A 20,538-nucleotide genomic window follows, 5' to 3' on the forward strand; every position below is an offset into this window, starting at 1 on the left:
GAGAGTGGTCCATGGGGAGGGGGCGGGGGTCTCCGCTTCGCGATGCCTGACTAAATAATTCATAAAGAATATTTCAAGATGGCACAGGGGACGCCAATGATTCGGTTCAGCTCAGTTATGTTCTACTTTTTTTTTTCAAAAAAGGAACGAAATCAATCACAATCAGCACTTTGATCAGGATGTGTGGTGTGAAGCTGCGCTGTGAAGGCAGCTGGTTGTTTGTTGGAAGGGGGTGGGGCGCCCACAGAGTCATCTCCCGCTTCTCATTCTGCAAGGCCGCGTTGCCATGGAGACTGCCTCCACACCGGAGCGCCGACAACATGGCCGCCCGCCGCAGCCTGGCACCGACCGTACGCATCAAGTACACCGAGCGAAGGTGACATTCAGCAAACTTCCTGCGTATGCCCTCTCTTTTTTTTGTTTTTTAATTAGGTAAAACCCTGACATCTAAGACAACGCCTGAAAAAGTAGATACAGTAAATGATCCCTTTACAAAATCAGAGCAACAATCATGTCTCAATAACTTTAGTATGGTGGTTTTCAGTGTAAAAATATGCTGCATCATTCACGTAGCTCGATAAATAAATGACATACAAAGACTATGACATTCATTTGGTACAGTCGAACTTGGCAACAAGGTACCTCGAGGGACATAGCAAATCTGTCCGTTATGACGGCAGTTTGTCATAACTGTTTCCGATAAAATGGCCGCCAACTGCGACCTAGAATACAGTCTGAACATTTATAGATGTCAAAACATGAACATGTAAGAATGTGATCATTAAGGAATTAAGTCAAGTCGCTCATGAAGGACCACCAACTGTTCAGGGGAATGTTTACAAGGACACTGAGATGATACCTTCCTGAAAAAAACAAAAAAACAAACTGATTTGCTTACTGAAACAAGATGACATTTGACATTCAATGTCTGAAATTGATCTAAGCACCAAATCTGTCCCGCCCGTCATGACACATGACTTGGCTGGCAAAAATTGTTGGGGGCAGCAAAAAGCTGCCATGTTCACCGACCGTCAGGTGTTTGTTTATTTGGTGGGCCAACAATGCTGCAGCGCTCGCGACATGCCACAAAGTGACAGGCCGCCTTTGTAAACAATGACCCATTTAAGCCCCTTCGAAACGACGCCCCCCCGCCCCCATCCGCCCCGAAAAAAAAACAAAGGCGAGATTGTGTGAAAGCAAAAACTCACCCGATGACATCACCGGAGGACAATTTGAAGATCGCAAGTGTAAATAAAACACCTAAGATGGGATGTGGAAATGTTTACGAGGGTCCGGCATGCATCACAAGAAAGAACTTTGTCAAGTTCGCGATAGCTTGACACCAAAACATAACCACATGCGTGAAATCACAACGTCTTGATTGAGCACGACTTTCCGTCTGACTGCAGCATGCTGCCATCTAGTGGTCGCACTCGCAAAAAACGCTGACTTCTGATGAAAACCTGACTCAAGAAGAGCTTTTTTTTTACTCTGGCCCGAGTCCCGCTCATCTGGCATACCTCAGGGAAGTTCCGAGGAGCCCAAATTGGATTTTACTTTTTATTTTACATTTCAAACGACACAAACCCCGCAGGACTGTGTTTACATTTACAGAACACATGAAACAACCAGCAGTTACTGACACTAAAATCACTCCGTGTGCATTCAACTTTTGTTTCGGCTCGTCCCGTTTGGGGTCGCCACTGCACGTTGTCCTTTTCCGCCTACCTTCCGCATCATCCTGTCTAGCCTTCGCTCACTCTGTATCTCTCTCTCCCCTCTGAACAAGTCCAAGTCTGGTCTCTTTGACCTCATCTCCAAGAGGTCTAACCTTGGCTGTCCCTTTTGATGACCTAACTTGTATTTGTAATCGTACACCCTCACTTCAATGCTAAAGAGAACCTCTCGTGCCCGTCACCCAAGCTGAAGCTCTTCTATCACATGACCCACCTGACACTTTCCTAGACCTGTTCTGACCTGCTTGGATCGGTTTCTTCACCTTCTCACATCGCTCGCCGTGACTCTGGACTGGCAAACCTAAATGTATTTCAAGCCCTCCACCCACCAAGTACTGCATCTCTTCACCCCGCAGCCTCACTGACCCCCCCCCCCCGCTACCCCCCTTTCTTCTGTGCCTCCACCTTTCTCAATTCTTGTCCACCTGCTCCACGCGCCCACTGCAGATCACAATGTCTTGTTCAAAGATCACGGGATATAACTTTCTTCCTGTTGCAAACAGGAAGGGGCTCCGACCGGATCCCTGATGCAGTTCTAAACTGGGACGAGATCAGCATTAGTTCGGATGCGATCCTTTAAGTGACATTTTTCTTTGGCGCTCTCTCCCTTGACTCGAGAAAGGTTGAGAAACACTGCGTTACACATCCGTACCGAGACATTGCCGGGAGGTTTCCTTGCTCGTCTGCCGTCCGGGAGATTCCGACTTGCTCCACAAACTCTCGGGTGGGACACTTTGACCGTTTTCATCGTGGCTTGGCTCCTCGTCTCGGCTGAGGGGCGGTGCCAGGCTAAGCCCCGATTCGGTAGACTGAGAGTCTTGTTTTTGAGGTAGGTCAGGAAAGTCAAACGCTTGCTTGGACTTGCGTGCCCCCCGCTACCCCCCTTTCTTCTGTGCCTCCACCTTTCTCAATTCTTGTCCACCTGCTCCACGCGCCCACTGCAGATCACAATGTCTTGTTCAAAGATCACGGGATATAACTTTCTTCCTGTTGCAAACAGGAAGGGGCTCCGACCGGATCCCTGATGCAGTTCTAAACTGGGACGAGATCAGCATTAGTTCGGATGCGATCCTTTAAGTGACATTTTTCTTTGGCGCTCTCTCCCTTGACTCGAGAAAGGTTGAGAAACACTGCGTTACACATCCGTACCGAGACATTGCCGGGAGGTTTCCTTGCTCGTCTGCCGTCCGGGAGATTCCGACTTGCTCCACAAACTCTCGGGTGGGACACTTTGACCGTTTTCATCGTGGCTTGGCTCCTCGTCTCGGCTGAGGGGCGGTGCCAGGCTAAGCCCCGATTCGGTAGACTGAGAGTCTTGTTTTTGAGGTAGGTCAGGAAAGTCAAACGCTTGCTTGGACTTGCGTGCGGTCTTCTGGGGCGTGTCTCTGGCTCCAGCGATGGGAGCCCACAAGTCGTCGTCCTCTTCCCCCTCAACTTCGTCCCTCTTGACTTTCACTGGTAGCGTGTGTCGTCGGGGGATGTTAGGTTTGGAGGAAGGCGGAGAGCTGAGCAAGAATCTGACCAGATCCTCGTTTGTCGGGTCTCCCGGGTACCGGTCGGTCTCCATGTCAAAGGTCCGCTGACGTGTCAGGGTGACTCTCGTCTTGGGCGTTTTGGGGTTTTCAACAGAAAACTCGGCGGAGGAGACGCTGCCTTGCTTGCTCTGGTAGAGTAAAACCCTCTTCGAGGCTTCGCGCAGTTTTTGGGCCTCTTCCTCGTTATTGTCCTGCATATCGTCCTCGTCGACGTCCGTGGCGGCGGAGAACGTTCGAGCCGAGGAGGAAACACTTGGAGTCCGACTGCTCGAGTTCTTGACTGCACAAAGTGTTTCCTCTCCCTTCGCCTTTTCGGCCGCAGCATCTGTGTCCTTGTCCAAGCTCTTCTCTCGCTCTTGCGGAGTTACGCTGAGTTCCACAGCTGAATTCCACTCTTTCTCCGCCATTGCCCCCACCTTTAAAGAGCCGGCGCATTTCAGCTCGGGGAGATTGGGCTGAGAGCTGATCTCCGAAAGGCTTCCCGTTTGGGGGCTTGCGCTCAACGGGCTGCCGTGAACCGACGAGGGTCGTCCCGACCTTCTCCTCTGGAGCCGGTTGCTCAGGAAGTTTTGCAGGATGGACTCCAAAGCGATCCCCTCCATTTCTTTGTCTCTGACTGAGCAGGTGGCCGTGGACCTGCGCTTGGCGGCGCTTTGAAGACGGTTCCTGTGTCGCCGTTTCACCTCGGCCACCTCCCGGGCCGTGTTCTCCTGCGGAAAAACAGCAAAGCGTGACGAATCAATCTGGAAGTTGCATCGAGGCAACTGGACTTAGTTGGTGAGGACCTGTTTGCAAAGAGGCTTCTTCGGTTCAAATTTATACGGCAGTGGTCCCATTATTTGGAGTGCACGACGCCACGATTTTGTAGAACAGAAAAAGCCTCTCGAAATACTGGCACAAAGTCCTTGAAGGACCCCACACAGCGCACTTCAATTCAGCCTTTGCGCATCACAACGACTCAAGAACGTACGCAGGCATGTTCAGGAATCAAGTGTTGACTTGAGACTTTTTGGAAGGCGTCAGAACACGGGCCTAACCTGCATGGCTCGTAGAAACCTGTCGCAAAACGAGTCGAAGATTGAGCAACACTCCTCCAGTCGGAACTTGCTGGGGTCTTCGCAGAAGTACGCCGCCACAGAGTCGCTGGTTGACTGGAGCTCCCGCAGGTCCTCTTCCACCTCGTCCAAGCAGGTCTCCGCTTCCTAATCCGAGAACAGCACTTAGTCGCGCCCTCATAAGAGTCAAGCAATGATTCCGACGGAGGCCTTTCGAACCTTGAGGAAATCCTCCATTTGAACCTTGAGGTCTTCCTGCTTCAAACTATTCACTTTGGCGTCGTTCACTTTTTGGAGCTGGCGATCAAAATCGGCTTCGAGGTCACTTTGATGGATTCTGAAGAGAAACAGGTGCAAGGATATATTTGGAACTGGGAAGAAGACACTCCTAATTTACAGTGACAATACCGACGCTACAAAACAATGGACTTTGCGACTTCTCTGGGTGTCTGACGACGATACACAGAAATGGCCAACTGAATGACCGAACTTTCCACGTTACGGAGTTTGGCGCAGGGGAGGAGGGGCAACTTTGGTTTCGTTAAGAAACAAACTAAATAACCAATGCAAATAAATAAATGGGGCTCTGGCCTCACAGTGCAGAGGTGCAGGGTTCGATTTGGGCTGCGCCCTTCCTGTGTGGCATTTGCATGTTCTCGTTGTCCCTGTGTGGCTTTACTCCGGGTCCTCCGCTCCACTCCCAGGTTTCAAAAACAAGGTAATGGAAGTCTCTAAATTGTCCCTCGGCATGATCGTGGGCGCAAATGGTCATTCCTCTATGTGTGCCCTACAATTGGCTGGCGACCAGTTCTGGGTGTCTCCCGTCTACTGCCCGAAGACAGCTGGGATAGGCCCCAGCGCGCTCGCGACCCTTGTGAGGAGAAGCGGATCCAAAAATGGACGGATAAAATGGGGCTCCGGCTTTCCGACCGATACAGAGCCGACAGGGGCTTTCTGCTGACGCCCACGTGGAAACGCCAGCTTGTGCAACGTGGTCGCTCTCCGGGAAGTCAAATGGGTGTTTACCTTGCAGCGTCTTTAATGTGGGCGAGTTGTTTGGGAAACCCAAGTAGCTCCACGTCAATGTTCTGAGCTTGCTGGAGGAGAGCGTCGGAATGATATTAGGAAAGATTTTGAGAGACATGCAAAAAGCGCTTGGCGACTTGATGAAAGCGACGCGGTCCACTTGCCATCACAACATAGTGCATTAGATTCATCCCGGGCTTGTTTGCTTTGGTGTCCGCCAACTTCAGCAGCGATGCCATCCGGAAGCCAACAGCGCTGCCAGCGTATCCGCCCTGTTGTCCAAACAAGCTGAGCTGAGACACGCCCCTACACCGCCAATCACGTGGCCACACCCACAGACGCACTCACTCACGGCATTCATGTAATTGCCCGTCTTCAAAACCAGACGAATGACTGAGTGCAGACTGTCGGAATCCAAAAGCTCTGAGAAAACAAACACAAGGGAATTTTGCTCAGTTTGCACAAAGAATTAGCTTTGAAAAAAAAAAGAAGTAAAAGTAGAGCACCATTTCCAGCAGCTTTCAAAGTGCCAATGAATTCTCTCATTTCAGCCATAGAGGGGAAAAACTCCTCCTTAAGGACCAAGCAACTCAGACGCTCCTCATACCTGACAAACACACACACACACACACACACACACACACACACACACACACACACACACACACACACACACACACACACACACTCCAATAGTAAACCTTCATCCCGTCAATCAGAAACTTCCAAAAGGAGGTGGAGGACGTGAATGCAATGAGGCTCTCACCCAGGGATGTGGATCAGCATCAGCATGAAGAGGTCGGCATCTGGGAGGGCCGTTTGGTCGCCGCTAAATTTAAGCAGCTCTTTTACCTGCAAAAAGTTTTTTTTAAATCCAACATAACAAGTGTGGCGGATCTGAATGTAATTAATAGTAGTTCATTCATCCGACAGCATTACTAACCAGTGCATTAAGTCTCAATCAAATATTAACGTAGTATTTACCCATTTATAAAACATTTATAAACCCTTCATAAGGGCAGCCTTGCAAAGGGGGTGCGAAAGCGTTATCTAAGAGTCATTTCTCTGTAGCCGTGCATGACAGCAAGTCTTGACAAAGTGTCAATGCATGCAGTAATAACCAAATTATAAACCTTTCATGAGGTAATCTTTGCAAAGGGGTATATGGATGTTTTATATTTTAAAAATCCAACATAACAAGTGTGGTGGATCTGAATGTAATTAACTGTCGTTCATTCATCTGACAGCATTACTAACCAGTGCATTAAGTCTCAATCAAATATTAACGTAGTATTTACCCATTTATAAAACATTTATAAACCCTTCATAAGGGCAGCCTTGCAAAGGGGTGCGAAAGCGTTGTCTAAGAGTTAGTAATTTCTCTGTAGCGGTGCATGACAGCAAGTCTTGACAAAGTGTCAATGCATGCAGTAATAACCAAATTATAAACCTTTCATGAGGTAATCTTTGCAAAGGGGTATATGGATGTTTTGTAGCATATTTGGTCAGTCTAGCAATTCTTAATTTACTCAAAAAAAGCTACGACTTAAATTGTTAAAAATAGTAATAACACATTAATAAGACATGGATAACCCCTTAATAAGGGTAGCGTGACATTAATTCCGTTTTTTTAGCTCTTTATTTTAGTCTCAACAATGTCAGAACAATGCCCAAAAGTCTTGTGAGGTATGTGTACAGTATCTATAGTGTCTTAAGTCTTAAGAATTTTCAACAAATTTACACAAACCCTTTCTAAAGAAATCACAAGGGTCATAGTAATGTGTTTGGTAAGATTTACAGTTCTTTCCTTACCGAAAAAAGATTATTACGTCTTCATTTTATGTGTTAACAGACATAGCAACGAGCTGTTTATAAAGTCTTCATGAAGGCAAATAGTTTAGCAATGTACTTTGATCAAAGGAATTTCTCTGTGTGTCCTGTTATTAATGGTTAACAAAATCTTTTTTTGTGCTACAATAACGCTGTCAACGGTGTATGTGTTGATATCAGCGAAGGTGTTGCAGGTACCTCGTCGTCATCCGGCAGCAGTTTACGCAGCTCCCTCAATTTCCCGGGACCAAAACCGAGGCCGTGTCCTGCCTGGATTTCCCCAATCATGTCCATGACAGGCCTGTGGATTGAAGGGCAAACATAGATGGGGTGCGCATCAGCATTGATGTCATAGCGGTCAGCCAGCAAATCCATTTTTATTGAGGTTGGAGCACCTCAAAGGTGCCGTTGCACCGGCGGGCCTCGGCAACCAAGCTTTTGGCAAACAAGAATATGGTTTGAAAGCAGCGCACAAAATACAGCGGTGCCTTGGCTTCAAACTCCAAACTCGCTTGGATCTTGAATCACCTTTGCCCAACAAAAAGAACATGAAGCCATTCAAGCCCCACAAAAAAATGCCAACGGCATGTCACTTGCATTGCACCTTTTTGGGGTGGTTTTCGGAACGTTCTCCTCATATTTTTGTTTTGTTTGTTTGCAGTTTCAGAAACACAAGTGTGCGGCTTAGAAATTACTTGAACACATTGTACGACTCCTTCCGCTTCCTTACAGTGTAGACGTACGATGTTCATACTGCTTCGTCAAGCTGACTACAAGTACACCTCGCTCAAATTTGTCAACAATTTAGACCAATAGACATCATTGGTTCATTTTCTTAGGACCAAAATATGCACACACAAAAAAAAAAAAAAACCCTGAGATACTTTCACTGCGAGGCTGCCACGTGAACTCATAGCGGCCTGGTGTCGTTAAATTTGCTGCCGCCATCTAGTGGTGGAGTGTCTGAAGTTCACGCTGAAGTCAAATTTGTGCTCCTAAGAATGAAAAAGTGGTACTCATAAATCAAGGCAGCACTGTACTTTATCGCGTTTTATGGCAGACTTGACAGTGTGGAATGTGCAGTGCACGCTCAGTAGCTTTGAGCAACACGCTTCTCGCCTCAGCTCGACCGGGCCTGCCGGCACATGCGAGTGTGACGCAGTCGCGTTGTTGTGTTGCACCATGTGCTGTTGTTGCATAAGGTTACTGACTCACCGCCTGAACTGCTTGAGGAAAATACCAATGTTCATACTCCTCTTGGCGCTGAGAATGGACACCTAAAGAAAAGAAGACGCAAACTTTTGACAGGCGTAAAATGGCAGTTTGGTGACGAAGTGCTGCCCCAACGAGGGAAAATGCATCCACAAGATCGCCCCCTCAAAACAGGCTAATTTCAACAAGAGTCTCAAAACAGAATACAAAAGTACGTTCAATGCTTGAGGTACTTTCACACGTCAGACATGTCACGAGACACGAGAAATTGTGAAAAAAAATGCCCCATTTGACACGACATCAGAGAGCTCTCTCATGCATGGCAGCACCGGGCAACCTTCCTTGAGCAAACACACACCGTGTGAAAAAAAAGATCACACAGCTGAACCATGACGTCGTGGCGTGTTTACCTTTATTTTTGTGTGCCGTGCGCACACAGTGCTCTGACACTTTTGACAGCCTCGGAGCAGTGGTGGAGCCCTTGCAGCTGGGCTTTACACCTTGCCTGATTATTATTTCTGCTGAGTGTTTGCTGTCAACTTGCTTCAGCTACACTTCAATTCTGTTTATTGCAACGGAGCTGTTACATAAGTTGGCCTACAGTGAACCCGATTCATGGCGGGGCCACTGGCCACATTGCAGACACACAAAAAACCCCCCCCAAAAAAAAACAAAAAGTGAAATGAGAACAAAATGTCCCACATGCTTTAAACCTTTGATACATATTTGAACACACTAAAAATAATGTAAACAGTAAGTTAGGTGTCGTTAAGAGGCGGGGCCTGGCGGGGTGACTGTGTGACATCAGCGAGCGTAAATGTATGTGTCTGGGCGTGAGCTGTGGTCGACAGCAGCTCCTGTTTGAGCGTGATCATTGTGTTGGGTGCGTTTTAGTCTTCCAGCATTCAATAATTAGTCGAAATTTGCATCGGTGACTGTAGCTCTCCTTTCCCACAAGCAAAGGCATTACAGAAATCAAGCAAAGTGGTGCATTGACTTATGAGTTTAGTCATTCAGTGTCTATGCTTGCAATTCAAAACACTCACATCTGAAATCAACTTTGCCCAGTGAAATGAATGGAAATGCTGTTAATCCGTTCCAGCCCAATGGGGGACCGGGAAGGGAGCGGAGGGTGTGAATTAATACTTTTTTGCATTCCATTTTGTTTCCAGCCCTTGTCGTAAGTCAAGGCAGCAATGTGCATAGATTGTAAAAGTCTATTCAAAAAAATCACTAAATGCAGTGATAAACCATAGTGACAAGTAGATAAGTGTCATAAAAATGCTACTCACCACTTCCGCCCCAGAGGCAGCACCCGGCGGGGTCCTGGCACCGTGGCGGCCCAGGGTGGCCAGCTGTTGCTGCTGCTGGTTCTTTCGTTGGGCCCGCTTATGACTGAACAGCTCCTCCATGTGTTCCGTGTCCAGCTCGTAGTCGCCGTCCGTTGCGTCCTCCGTCCAGATGTTGCGCTTGCCCATCACTGTGTGCTTGGGGATGGTCTCCCAGTTGAAGTTGCGCATCCTGGAGCGCCGACGCTCCAGTTTCAAGCCGCTCTGGCCGGGGGCCGGCGGCGGTGGCGGCGGCGGAGGGGGGGGCGGCAGTAAAGGCGGCGGGGGAGGAGGTGGCGGCGGGGGATCACCAGCTTCCATCGTGATTGGGATTCAGCAGCAACGTGTTGGTGTTCTCAGCTGCGCATGCCGGCTGACAAGAAGCCCGCCAGCAGCAGCACCAGGCTTTTTGTTTTCATCGGACTTGGGTGCAACAGGTGTGCCCTCAATGACAGGAAGAGTGATGCATTCTTTCTAGGGGAATAAAAGGGTGTGTGGAGGGGTGTTACAACAGATTTATTACTTCAAAGACACACAATTATATCATATAGTTGGCTACCAGAATAATCTGGTTAATATTTCATTCTAGTAGTACTTTACACTAAGTTAATGGTACTTTAAACTATTTGTAATCATTAATAAGAAGTATGACGTCGCAGACCATATCGTAGTTGCGTTTGTTCTCAGAGGACCATCATGATTGTGAATGATGGGCTGAGCATAATATTACATGTCATCAATGACAAGATTTGAAATCAGCAGTCAAGGAAAATAAATTGCTCAATTATTGTCCAATTTATTTTAAAAAGGGTTGTTGAAAGTGAAGACAGCAGAGCAACCAAGAGCTACAGTGGGCTAACTCCACTGCTAACTTTGTCATTCGCGGCAGAGTGATCCCAAGTTTTGTTTTTTTTTTTTGATTGCCGTCCAATGGCTGCCACATCAGGTTACATGCAACAGTGGTGCAAGTCCAAACATCCATCAAATCTATCAATATTTCATGAAAGGTGATGCACAAAAAAAAAAAAACCCCCACATATAAACACCTAGAATGCACTTGTACCCCACCTTCCAAAAATGTTGCGTGTATTAATAGACTGCCCCCTACCTGCCGAAATTGGAACTAAAAATAGATTTTTAGCTTTTCTCATCACACTTCCATATTTAACTTAAAAATGACAAATTTGAAGCAAGCCCACTCTTCTTCTCAGTGGCTCAATTTCGATTTTAGCCAGAAACATGAGGCAGGCAACCATGGTTTGTCTTAGCGAGCCATCAAAGGTTGCAGAAAAAAAAGACAAACGTGGCCCATTTTAATATGTGATGAACGCAAATTCTTCCGCATTGTCGTCATTATTTCGCACAAAAGACGTACACAGCAACATGTTGGCTCGCTATTCGGCATGAACCACCGCCACCATTTCCCTCACAGCAGCTGTAAGTATATTAACAACCTGAACAAAAAAATTATTTCCAGAGGGTAATGTGTGTGCATGTCATGTTGCTATAAACAGCAATTTTTTTTACCAAATACTTCAATGACTGCACATATTTATTTTTTTCTGGTATCTGCACATTTTAAGGTGTTGTTTTGATTGTACCAAAGTCAAGCCAATGCTAGCTCGCACTTAAAAAGAGTTACTGTGGGCTTAATGTGATCTTTCTTCTCAGACAAGCTGTCCGTTCATAGAGGTAAACCCAGTCTTTTCTTCTCAGTTTTCTTCTATTAATGTATTGGACGCATATATCTGTACTTCTACTTCAGAGTACAGGGTGTGAAAATGTTTGCTCCCTCAGTTTTTGGCAACCGTATGCATTGTGTCTTTAGGACGTGACCTCAGAGATATCATCAATAAAGAAACAAGGGGCAACCATGTGACAAAATCCAATAGCAGACCACGGAAGTGACTCAACAAGCAATTTCATCAATCGAGTCGTAAAGCAGAAACTCACCTTTGCTTTTGTCCCTTAAAAAGATGTCCCACGTCCTAGTTTTCCATTCCAGCTTGGCTCCTCTCGTGCTGAAACTTGAAAGAGTGTTGCAATTCCACTTCCCTCGAAAGGAGGAGGACACACCCATGGAGAGGAGGCGGCGGAGGGAGCGTGCGCTCACCTTCCCGGGAAGGAGCGCCTCTGGGATCCCTGCTGGACCTCCCTTACTTGTTAGGCAAGTGGTTGGACTGTGAGCTCTGCTGGATTTATGGACTCAAGCAACGTGATGAGGTGCGCTTGAAAGATAGAGATTAATATTGATTTGTTTTCAAGGCGTGCGCGCACATATACACACACACACACACACACACACACACACACACACACACACACACACGCACACACACTCTTAGTGATTGAAAAGCAACTCTTTCATCTACGGATGAGTATTCAAACAGGGAGACAGTGAAGATGGGATCTTTGGGTAATCATCCACCTCAATGCAAATGAGCTGCTCGTTTACAATCACTTCTTGGGGGACAAGTTCAAGATTTGCCCTGATCTTAAAGTCTGCAGAAAGACTCATCATAGAGATTTGAACAATTCAATTCTGATAAACCCAATTAAAAAAAAAAAAAAACGAGTCATGCCTACTATAGTTAAATGTTAATTAATAGTGTAAACGACTGTAATTAATAAAAGCATGCTCTCCATTCGCAATCACAAGCGGTCGAGTAAAAAATGACATTTTATCACAAGGATCCCCAGAACAAATACGATCCAAACGCGGCTGTCAGCGTCATCAAGATGACGTCACAGCAATCCCATCGGACGCTTTTCACAACTTTCACTTTGAGGAACTGCCATAAAAACGTGTTTCCCAAAAGCCGCTGAGGCAAACCAAGGCACATATTTCGAGAAAAATCTCTTGACACACACCAAACAAAAATGCCCCGAAAAGTGTCTAAAAGTAGATACCCGCAGCTGGAAAGTGTCAATGTATACTGTACAAAACAACAGTCAACCCTGCATGCGATATCACACTGCGTAGATAATAAACATGCACATCGACTTCATATTAAATGGAACAAAATCATCCAGCAGAGCTTTATTTGCGAGTGCACCACAACAAGGACAACGACGTGAAAATACAACGCGCTTGCTTGCATACGGTAGACAACACAGCAGAAACACAACCGAAAGGAGAATGGACTCTTTGACAACACATTCGCTCAAAATACTGACCAATGACCACTGTTCATTTTCGGTCGAAGCATTTAATGAATCGGAACCTCAAATGCATTGTCAAAAACCTGTAAACAGCCCGGTTGTCACGGTGCTGAATTTAGCTCAGCGGGTACCCAAAGCAGGAGTTGAAAGATTGTACACTAGCCGAGAGAGATTGACTCAATATATACATAAAATTATATACACGTTCCGTCTCATCTTGTAAAACGACAATTGAGGCAGCTCTATCACAAAGCGAACAGAAATTATAAAGCGGTTATTGCGTGTATACGTTTCTGCCTGTGAAAACGCTTCGGAGCGCGGCGTGGAGACGTTAATTGCGACCTTGCAAAAGTTGAGGCATTAAGAGTCCCGCGATGGTGATTCGTCAAACATGCTCTGCCCAAATATAATGATGAAGACTTACAAATTGCAAAATTCGGTGACGTTCGTTTTTCTACGACACCTAGTTCACGTTCCGTGGCAATAGAACAAACTCTCTGGAAATTTGTTTTGGAAGGAACACCGGATATGTCCGAAATTGACACAAAATGGCCGCTTTGAACCACAATCGGAATAAATTAAAAGTTTGGCTGCCCAGACATAATTAGCGAAACTTGAATTTCTCATAACTTCGTGTCATCCTTCTGTCCAAAATACATCAAATTTTGGAGCAATTGGACAAACGTTTGTCGAGAAAGGACCCCTGAAAATGACCCCAAAAAGGCAGACTTTCGATGCCTTTTCAGGCCTTGGTTCTTCAGATGAAATTAATAACGAAGAATCAAAGCAATTTCAAGAGGAACGTTGCACTGTATTGCTCGGACCAAAATGATATCCACAACATCACACGGATCACTTCCAAACTCTCTCTACTGTTCTAAAAAATATCAAAAGACAACAAAAATAAAGAATGCCCAACAGCTATGTCCACAAAAAAGTCTATACTTTACATTTTGTTATATACATGGAAATATATGGACCATCAAAGAATAGTGTGTGGCTAAACAATATATATGTATATAAATAAAACTTGTACCGTAAACAAGTGAGAATTAAAAAAAAAGAAAAAAAAAAAAGCACTATTTCATATTTTCTCATTTCAATATTCAGCGTTGACCCCGCCAGTGAACACCTGTCACTGTTCCTCCAGCCAGGACGGCTTGTCGGCGCCGGGCGGCTTCAATTTGACGTTGAACTGCACCAGAGTTTGTTCCAGCTGCTGCTGGTTGCCGGCGAAGTAGGCCGAGATGGCGTTGTGGAACAGCAGCAGCTGCTTGTGCATCACTTTCACCTGCGACACAGCAGACGCCATCAAAAACATGACGCCCGGCGGTCCCTGCGCTCGATGGTGCTTGCTGGTTTAAATTTTTTTTCGGGGGGCTTTGTGACATGAGAAAAAAAAGACTTGTGTGAGTTGCAGACATTCCGTCAACGTACCTGTAATAATATCCGGCAAATAATTTAGGCCAATTTGTGACATAAAAATGCCATTCAAATGCTGACCACAATGATTGCCTTTTTAATACTTTGGCACCATCTAGTGGCATATCGGTGCCCTGCACCTACATTGAACTGAAGGGAGAAGCTTCATTGTCATTAGCCCCCTTAAAGTCACGCAGCTCAGATGTTGTTGTGACTTCTGCCTTATTCAGAGTATAGGAATTTTTTTTTTTTTTTTAAAGAGTAAACTCAAGGTAGCAGTGTAAATGGTGCAATTTTGTCATATAAGCGAAGCGGAGTGCAACAAACCTTGTTCTCCTCCAAGAACTTGAGCTTGATGGTGACGTCGCTGCGCAGCCGCTCGTATTTGTCCCGGTGCACTTGGTAGTCGTGCTGGGCCATGTCGATGCGGACCATGGCGGCGCTGTCCCTCGGGCCCAAACTCAGCTCTTCCAAGTCGGACCGGTAGGCGTCAAACTCCAACCTGAGCGGGCGCGCGGGGACGAAAACACCATCAAATGGAGGCCGTCACTTTGCAGGGAACCCACGCAGGAAGACCCCCAACCCAACATTTGGGTTACCTTGCATTTTCATAGTGCTTGATAGTCATCAGGGTATCCTCCATGGTTTTGTTGACCAAAGTGTCGATGCTGGACACAAAGAAGTTGATGGCGCCCAGCAGGGATTCGCCGTTCTTGCACAATAGCTTTTGAGTTTCCGCATTATACCCAAACTCGTCCTGACGGGAGGGTGGGAGACAAAAGTGCACATCCTTAACCGTTTCTCAACCACTGTGTAGTGAGAAATCATCAGGTGCGACGTAGCGAAATCAGCCAATGTCACGACAACTGGTCAGAAAATTCTTATTTCGGCCGATGAATGAAAAAAATTTCATCTATAATGACTAAAATAATTTCAAAACAAAGCGCATTTTCCAAAACATTCAGAAAACACGAACTGAAACATGACACTGATATCCACGGATTTGATCTTGATTGAGCAAAATGCGATTGTTGTTATGCTGATTGTTTCTTGTTTTGTGCATTGTGGCCATTTTTGTTTTATTTTTATTTACTCTCGTTTTTTTGGGGATTGTCAGTATCATCGTGTTTTGTTGTAATGTGTAAACTTATTCTACTGCCCTTATCCAAATCAAATAATTTCCATGGCATTATTTTTTTTTCCCCAAGGATATTTTTAGATGATTTTCAAATCAACATGACCACTGAAAGCGTGACACTGGAGTCGCGCTGTGGGCTACCTGCAGCTCGGGTGACTTCTGGCTGAGGTCGGTGAAGGTGTCACCGAGAGCCTGCTGTGTTTGCACCATGCTCTGGAAGTGGCTGGTGAGCGCCGTGGCCAGACGGAGGATGTTCTCGTACTTGCTCTTGGTGTCTCTCAGCAAGTCAATCTGAGCCTCCAGTTCCAGGTCAACCGTCCGCGAGCCTCGGCCGAAGCGCTCCGGGAACATCTGCTTCGTGCACTGGCATGGGTGTGGGGGGGACGGATGGTTGAAAAACAACTAAGGGAGCGCTCAGAGTTTAAATAAAATTACTTGAGCTCAGAGAGGTAAGGTGGGGCAAGGCCAAGATTTGGAAACAAATAATAGGATCTTAAAAAGAACTCGAACATGAGCCAGTGAATCGATGCTAGAGTAGGAATGATATGCTCCCTCTTTCGAGTAGCAGTCAAGAGGCGAGCAGCAGCATTTTGGACCAACTGGAGATGCCTAATGGAGGATTGGCTGACTCCGAAGTCAAGTGCATGACAGAAATCCAGCCGAGATGTGACAAGGGGCATGAGTGACTGTTTCAAAGTGCTCTTAATATTCTGAATTAAACTCAATTTCCTGCGGGCATAAACAGTATGCATCCAATTAGCGTGATGACCTGGACTGGCTCTCTGTGCAGTGGTATTGGAGGTACCGGTAGCATGCGCCCCAAACAGCAAAATGTCCAGCGATTACCTTATACGTGTTGATGCCCCATTTCTTCACACTGTCCAGCTTCTCCACTGCCACGCCACGGGATACTTCCTCAATCGCGTTGCAGGTGTTATGGTTTGAGGAGCCTTCCAAAAAGAAAAGAAAAAGGGGGCACTGACATAAAAGCGTTGACTGGCGTTATTCACGATGGACACGAGAGTCACGGCTATGAGTGAATGAGAAGATGGTGACTGACGGGCTTCAATGATGATACCTGAGAGCTGCTCGCTGCCGTGCTGCGCCAGTCGACCGGCAGCCGGCTGGCTGGTGGGCAAGCTAGCGGCCCGGGATTTCATGCGGATGTCTGTCATGGGCATGGGTGGGGGAGGGCGCAGGACGGCGAGGATGAGGAAGATGGGTGAGAAAAGCTTTGGATAACGAAAAGTGAAATGTGTCTTTTTGGGATCAGAGATTGAAGATATGGCCAGCATGCGTTTGTTTTTTTTTGTTCATGCGCTCAAGAAACATGGAAGAATGGAGTTAATGAGATGAAATGCAAACGGCAACGAGGACAGCCAGTCTTAATACTACCATACGATACAATCCAGTATTACAAATGCTCATAGTTGGTTAGTGCATCCTTTAACCCTCCTGTTATGTTTGTGTCTTCGGTCCACCACAAATGGCTAACCACTGTCGGGGTTTTTTTTTTTGTTTCGTTTTGTTTTTTGTGACGGTCCAGGTATGGCCTATGTATTCAGTCCATGTTTTATGCAACTATTTTTTTTTTCGTCATGTGTCCAATGCACAGATCGGCAGGTTTGTAAAGAGGTGCTCTGCCTCCATGACAGAAAATACAATTCGATCCCCGTAGGGCCATTCATTTGCAACCTGGACATAGTCTCAGATTCTCCACAGGTCTGCAATAAAGGAACGTAACAATATCCATGTCACAATATGATAATTATCACAACACTGTGAGGGAAGTTGGCAATTTAAAAAAAAAAAACAACTCATAATATTCTATCAAAACTCCTGATTTTCTAAAGAAGAAAAAATCAAACCTCCTATTTGGAGCACAATATTGTGTTTTTGTACATAACAGCGGTGGCAAAGAAACCGGATTGGCCAGTCGTTTTATTGTCAAATACGCCCTTGGAAAAAAAAACAAATCATAACATGAGGGCTAAGGCTCCAATATTTCCACTCAACTGTCAATGTAGGCATGCGAGCAAGGCTGCATACAAATCCTTTTGTCCAAATAGGAAAGTTTTCACAAAAAAAGGGCCCAAAAAAAAAAGAAGACTCAAAGGGTTAAAGTTGAGAAACATTGACAGAATGCACAGGCACCTGGTGCAGGCGCGGGGGCACGTCCTCTGTCCAAATATTCGGGGTTGAAACGAATGGCAGGCCCTATGAGATACGGTAATATAAAGCAGCAGCCTAGAGGTCAGCACGTGTACAGTGACGGTCAATCATAGTAATCATAAAGCCTCCATTGTTTCATGGCAACCACTTGCTGTCACTGAAAGCTATTTAAAAACTCTTCTGGGTTTATTGGTGGGGAATGAATCGCCCGTGCTATTGTGGTCACTACCTTTGATGGTGCTGGTTGGAATGATGCCCCCCGCTGGGCCCCCATAACCTCCTGAAACGATGCTGGTTTCATTCAGGTTGGGCCCCGACACCATCACCTGCTGCAAATCCTGAGCCACAAACAACAGAATTATCTTTATGATCATACACTGCGGACTCCACAAAGACCCAGTTGCCTTCTTGAACAAATAATCGCGTCATTTTTTTCTCACGACCATTAGTACCGCAGCCTACATATGAATACATGATGTGCTGTGGATAAAATGGCATCTGTAAAGCTGAAGTTGACGGGAGAGTTTAAAGAGAAAATTTAGTTGTGTAAGAAATTGGCCTAGCATTACAAAGAAGTACAATTAAGAAAAACTGATGCAGTGCAGCAGTGAAAAAAAGTGAACTCAACTATGTTTTATTAAACGAGTTTAGGAAACATTCCATCAAACAAGAAATCAACTGACCTGCTCCAGACTGTCATCTTCTGGCTGTGTCCCAGTGTCTCCATTGCTGTTAATGGGAATCTCCATCGTGGCTGCTTTGCTCATGATTCCCTCTGCCATGCCGAAATATCTGAGAAGACAATGAAAAATACGCTATTTTACATCGCAAGTACGACATCAACGAGCAGAGTTCGCTTACGTTGATGCTACGCCGATTGCTAAATGCAGCTGATGTGGCTTCTGGCTATGTGGCAGCCTAGCTTAAATCTGCCTCTCAGCTTGCTCGTGCAAAAAAAAAAAAAAATGTCAAACAGCGCGGAGGAACGCAATAAAATATTACCCTTGCGCAGGGAAAAAGCTCCAATTTGTCTACTTAATCAGATCAGTGCAACGTCACATCCATAGCTGCTGTTTACATGAGCTGCCTCGTTCTGTACAACTCATCCTGAAAATCCTTGCATCCAGCCAAGCAGCGGCTTTGACGCCACTTCACAATAAAAGTAATCCTATTTTAAAGATACGTCAGTCTATGTTTAAGTGTTTTTAATTCAATTCACATTTAATTAAAGAACTCATATGTGGTAATTATATTTATTTCAGGGTGTTGGCAATGTTCTGGAGGCGTATAACAAGAAGATATGCAAGTATTTTGAAAGAGCACCAATCTTGGAACCATTTCCGTCCTTCTGCTCCGTTGTCCACGTCGTGCAGTGCCCTACGTCACGTTCTCCCTAAACTGCAAGACTGTATTGTTTGCTGAGGGGGTCAGTGTTTCCCCATTAAATGTGGCGACAACGTCTCATAGCCTGGAATTCTTTGTTTTCTTTTTGATATGAAATAAACAAAGCAGTCTAAACGTGTATAATAGCAACTATTCTGAATATATTGGTTATTTAATTAATTAAAAAATATGTTTCATTGAAACATGTCAAAATTAGACATTTCTAACAATTCCAAAATGCTAATATCCGCAATACATTGTGATTAGAAAGGCAGTCATGTGTCCAGAATGTCTTCACGTCCCTGGAAGTAGAACTTACTGAACATCCAATGAGGTTAGTCCAAAATCATCCCAATGGGTTTTACAGCTCCTTGAGAGCATGTAAGTAAAGTGTCTTGATTGCTATCCACCCTGAGAGTAATTAATTACTGTACCTCCCCCGCCCCCCCAAAAAAACAACAACAAAAAAACATGCATGGTATATGTCAGGGATGGGCAACTCCGAACCTCGAGGGCCACTATGCTTCATATTATAGATGTTTCCCACCTCCAGCACACCTGATTCAAATGATCAGGAGCATTATCAGGCTCACATTGAAGACTTTAAACAGTTTTAAGTTGTGTATGTGAGTGTCCACAGTTGTTTGCCTATATGTGTCCTAAAATTGGCTGGTGACCAGGTCAGGGTGTACCACAACTCTCACCCAAAGTCAGCTGGGAAAAGTTCCAGCTCAGCCACGACCCTAATGAGGATAAACGGTATGAAAAATGGATAGCTGGACGATTAAATGGCCTATCTAACCATCAACTTCCAAGGGAATTGCAATTTTGGATTATTATTATGGTTATTATTATTATGATCATTATTGCGCCCCGCGTCTCTTGCTGATTGCAGTCCTCCTTACAGATAGGCCGATAGAGCCAAACTGTACTAATGTGCCTCATTTGTTTCAATCAAGGAAAGCAGAGGGAAGCGAGCACGGCTTCCAAATGTAGTCCAAGTGCTTAGAAAGAACATTTCCTGCAAGGGACATTTTTCCCAAACATACCGATGCTTGGTTTTACTAGTAGCTCCACCCCCGCCCGCCCGAGCCCGCTCTTCTTTGCTTTTGCACTATTCGACCATATTCCTTTGGGTCCAAAGAACTTATATGTCTGGGTGTTATTTTAAACAAAATGTAAAAAAATGTGCATGAGACTTCCCTGTGCTTCAAGTGGGGTCGGAGATCATTGCTGTCCAGATTTTTTATTTTTACACTCAACTGCTTCTTGTTAGCTGTCAAATCCATAAAAATGATTTGAAAAAAAATTACACGATGCAATGTATGTTCTTCTGCTGCAGAGCGCCTCATGCTGCGAGTGACCGCCCAGAGGTGCGATGTAAGCGAGAAGTTTGAGGGGGGGGCGGGGGCGGGGAATGAATAGAACATCTCAAATGAAAGAGCGATTATCCGTGCCTGAGTGACGACTTCTCCGCCTTGCCCTTGTGATAGCGCCTCCAAACCTCAAGGGTGTCTGTAGAAGTGCTCGTATGAATAA

At 45.6% G+C, this 20,538-nt stretch overlaps 2 protein-coding genes across 6 annotated transcripts; both read right to left on the reverse strand.

Annotated features, from left to right (window-relative positions):
- Positions 1–1,546: 1,546 nt before the first annotated feature.
- On the reverse strand, positions 1,547–11,876 carry fhdc4 (FH2 domain containing 4). 2 transcript variants are annotated; one of them, XM_019894689.1, is made up of 13 exons: positions 11,676–11,876; positions 9,687–10,196; positions 8,398–8,459; positions 7,381–7,483; positions 6,119–6,204; positions 5,859–5,959; positions 5,705–5,775; positions 5,517–5,624; positions 5,353–5,423; positions 4,546–4,663; positions 4,309–4,473; positions 3,095–3,981; positions 1,547–2,597 (listed from the first exon to the last, which is right to left on the reverse strand). In XM_019894689.1, the coding sequence occupies exons 2-13, from the start codon at positions 10,041–10,043 to the stop codon at positions 2,375–2,377; spliced, it is 2,352 nt and encodes a 783-aa protein (XP_019750248.1). In that variant the 5' UTR covers positions 10,044–10,196; positions 11,676–11,876; the 3' UTR covers positions 1,547–2,374. The 2 variants fall into 2 exon arrangements, with proteins under 2 accessions (XP_019750248.1, XP_019750249.1); XM_019894690.1 differs by lacking the exon at positions 1,547–2,597 and having other exon boundaries at positions 2,613–3,981; positions 9,687–10,192; positions 11,676–11,875.
- An 871-nt stretch (positions 11,877–12,747) lies between these two features.
- LOC109530794 (arfaptin-2-like) lies at positions 12,748–18,763 on the reverse strand. 4 transcript variants are annotated; one of them, XM_019894691.1, is made up of 10 exons: positions 18,478–18,763; positions 18,300–18,408; positions 17,846–17,954; positions 17,599–17,661; positions 16,523–16,612; positions 16,291–16,394; positions 15,586–15,807; positions 14,906–15,063; positions 14,634–14,808; positions 12,748–14,175 (listed from the first exon to the last, which is right to left on the reverse strand). In XM_019894691.1, exons 2-10 carry the CDS (start codon positions 18,396–18,398, stop codon positions 14,020–14,022), a joined length of 1,176 nt encoding a protein of 391 aa, XP_019750250.1. In that variant the 5' UTR covers positions 18,399–18,408; positions 18,478–18,763; the 3' UTR covers positions 12,748–14,019. The 4 variants fall into 4 exon arrangements, with proteins under 4 accessions (XP_019750250.1, XP_019750251.1, XP_019750252.1 ...); XM_019894692.1 differs by lacking the exon at positions 17,599–17,661; XM_019894693.1 differs by lacking the exon at positions 16,523–16,612.
- Between the last annotated feature and the right edge of the window lie 1,775 nt (positions 18,764–20,538).

This window comes from Hippocampus comes, unplaced genomic scaffold (assembly GCF_001891065.2).
Source record: "Hippocampus comes isolate QL1 unplaced genomic scaffold, H_comes_QL1_v1.1 scaffold89, whole genome shotgun sequence".
NCBI lineage: Eukaryota > Metazoa > Chordata > Actinopteri > Syngnathiformes > Syngnathidae > Hippocampus > Hippocampus comes.

Coding starts and splice junctions, on each gene's coding strand:
- LOC109530794 (XM_019894691.1), bottom strand. CDS start 18,398: ATGGCAGAGGGAATCATGAGCAAAGCAGCCACGATGGAGATTCCCATT. Junction 17,955..18,299: donor AAGATGACAGTCTGGAGCAG/GTCAGTTGATTT, acceptor TTTGTGGCTCAG/GATTTGCAGCAGGTGATGGT. Junction 15,808..16,290: donor GGGGCATCAACACGTATAAG/GTAATCGCTGGA, acceptor CACCCATGCCAG/TGCACGAAGCAGATGTTCCC.
- fhdc4 (XM_019894689.1), bottom strand. CDS start 10,043: ATGGAAGCTGGTGATCCCCCGCCGCCACCTCCTCCCCCGCCGCCTTTA. Junction 5,960..6,118: donor ATGCTGATCCACATCCCTGG/GTGAGAGCCTCA, acceptor TGTGTTTGTCAG/GTATGAGGAGCGTCTGAGTT. Junction 5,625..5,704: donor CGGGCAATTACATGAATGCC/GTGAGTGAGTGC, acceptor TTTGGACAACAG/GGCGGATACGCTGGCAGCGC.